Here is a 2678-nt window from a genome sequence, read left to right on the forward strand (position 1 = left end):
TGGCAGTGCAGCACGGCGTGAGCGCAGACACAGAGGGAGGGAGACGGTGCAGAAGGAGGAGAGGTCGATTGGGAAGGCATTTGCCCAGCAGGTTTGGCACAGAGGGCACCCAGCTGCTTGTGAATCCATCTGGGAAAAACACCTCTGTGCAGGTCCTGGGGCAGGTAACCCGCGCAGGTGAGAGCTTCCGCTGTGAGAGCAGCATGAGCAGGTTGTCACCCCTGTGGGGACAGGTCTGCCCTGGGCCTCACGAGGAGGGCAGAGTCGGGATTCTACCCACCAGTGAGCTCCGCTCTCTGCTCTGTTACATGTTGTGCCACGGCTTCGTGGCAAGCAGTGTGTCCGAGGGGCTGGGCTGCCTGCTGTATGTGTCCCATGCCTCGAAAGGGCAGTGGGCTTTTCGGCTTTAATCTGGGTAGGGACCTGTTTGCAGAGAGGGATGAGTAATGGCCCAGGAATTTCGACAAGCTGGCAAAACTCATTTGGCCGATTGCCTTCTCCTGTTTGTGCTGCGGGTCTGGCCAGCCTGGCATTTTGCGTCCAGCAGATAATCTCATGTGCATGTCAAATAAAGCCCTTCCTCTGCACTGTGCGTACCCTCTTGCTGTCTTTGCTGAATCCCTAAGCAGAAAATTAATCTAGAGACTATTTAGGAGCACCATTGGTATTGCAGAGAGCTGTGCTTGACTGCAGGGGGATGAGCTGGGAGCTGCTGCTGTTGGGCACGTGGCTGCAGAGCTTGCTGTGTCTCGCTGGGAGCTGAGGGAGCCTGGCTCTGGCGCAGGAGAGGTGCTCTGCTCGCTCCAGCAAGCATGTGTTGGATGCTTAGGTGCCAGGTTGATTCTTCCCAGGCTTTTGTGTGAAACCAGCTGAGTTGGTGTTTCAAAGGCACAAGGGAGCGGCTGCATGGGGTGCTCCTGCGTGTGCTTCCCTGTGGTATAGCTCCTGGGAAGCCTTCTGAGAGCAGATCGGTATATTTTGGAGCTGCTTTGGTGTGCTGTCCACTTTGAACCTGCAGATCGACCAACTGAGACACGTTTTTCATATCAGAAAAATTTGTCCACTTTGAACCTGCAGATTGACCGACTGAGACACGTTTTTCATATCAGAAAAATGTAAAGGCTCTGAAGATGGAGTCTTATCATAGGCTGGTAGGAAGCAAGTCTTAAAAAGATGTGGGAGTGAGGCTTTGCTCAGATCTAGGGCCAGAGTTGGGAGTTTCCTTGGGGTGGGGGCTGTCAGGAGAACAGCCTGTGCTCCGGCACTCCATGGGGTTTGCCAAATGGCTGGGTGAAGGTCTGCCTCCCTGTCTGACTATGCTTTGTGTGCTCCTTCCCCAGGGACTGTGACTAGCCCATCCGTTGCCCTGACTCTTGCCCTTGGAGGAAGCCAGTCATGGGGGAAACGGGCAAAGAAGAGTATAAAATACAATCGTTTGACAGCGAGACTCAGAAGCTGCTGAAAACAGCCCTCAAAGGTCAGTGGGCTTTTCACTCGCTCCTCTGCCATGCGCAGCTTGGCTGCTAGATGAGGCTGGATGCTTGGACCTCTCTGAGGAACACCAGCTGCTAAGTGCAGGAAAGCTGTTTCATAAACATCTGTGACTGGGTGCCGCTGGTGAGTCTTCTCCAGGAAGGTCTTTGCTCACTGCCTCTTCTTGTCACCTCTCACGTTCTCCCCAATGATTAATGGTGCAGCTGCTCAAACTCAGCTCCTCGTTCTCATCCTAGTGGTTTTCCCTGATTTTGGGGTACCCTCCTCTCCTGCTCTAACCCAGCATCTCTCCCCAGATTTGGTCTCTCACCCCGCTCCCAGTGCCTAATGCTCTCTGTCCCTCCCCGCTGCAGGGTCATCTCATCCTCCCAGTCCCCAGGGTCTCCTGCTCACTGGTCACATCTCTGTTCAAAGCCCAGCAGGAGTTTGCACATCTGCCTCCCGCTAACCCAGCTTTGAAGCAGTGCTGGGATTTCAGATTCAGATTGACTTCGTGCTTCCCCATATTGACCTGCTTTCCTCCATCGTGTTCCTATCATGATGGCTGTCTCCAGCCTGGGAGGACCATGCACCACTGGAGATGGTATCTCCAAAGCAGCTGGTGTGCAAGAGGAGCTGTGTCTCAAGCATGAGGTCTTGCACCATGTAACGTGGTTGTACCAGGCCCTGGGCAGACCTTGGTCGCTTTCCAGTTACCCCAGAGCAAGCAGGACACAAAAGCTGCTGGGTCCTGACAGTGTTTCTCGTCTCTGCAGACCCCAGCAACGTGGACCTGGAGAAAGTGGCCAATATTATAGTGGACCAGTCCCTCAAAGACTGTGTGTTCAGCAAGGAGGCAGGGCGCATCTGCTACACCATCATCCAGGTGAGAGCTCCTCATGTCCGGACAGCGGAACACTTACGCTGTGCGGGTTGTCACTGGACTGGGCCAGGAGAGGATTTGTCCCAGCCCTGCGCTCTGATCCCTCAGCCAGCTTTCCTCTTCTGCCGCTTGCCCTTCGCAGTGGCAGCATCCAGACGAGCAGCCAGCAAGCACAGACAGTTAGTTGCAGCTTTCCCACCTTTTTGGGCAACCACAGGAGGGTATCTGCGTGGTCCTGCATCCCCAATTCATGCCTCTATCCTGTTTTTTGTGGGCTTGCAGGCAGAGAGCAAACAAGTTGGCCAGAGCATCTTCCGGAGGA

General features: G+C 54.6%; 1 protein-coding gene across 1 annotated transcript in view; it reads left to right on the top strand.

Annotated features, from left to right (window-relative positions):
- The first annotated feature begins 1340 nt into the window (after positions 1-1340).
- The window catches only part of MIF4GD (MIF4G domain containing), a 3365-nt gene continuing 2027 nt past the window's right edge, over positions 1341-2678 (top strand). Inside the window, 4 exon segments of the mRNA XM_010087165.1 lie at positions 1341-1477; positions 2250-2359; positions 2639-2675; position 2678. The exon segment at position 2678 is cut by the window's right edge and continues 106 nt beyond it. Coding sequence (XP_010085467.1) covers positions 1396-1477; positions 2250-2359; positions 2639-2675; position 2678 — 230 coding nt within the window. The 5' untranslated portion in view covers positions 1341-1395.

Source organism: Pterocles gutturalis, unplaced genomic scaffold, assembly GCF_000699245.1.
Source record: "Pterocles gutturalis isolate BGI_N339 unplaced genomic scaffold, ASM69924v1 scaffold49336, whole genome shotgun sequence".
NCBI classification, from domain to species: Eukaryota; Metazoa; Chordata; class Aves; order Pterocliformes; family Pteroclidae; genus Pterocles; species Pterocles gutturalis.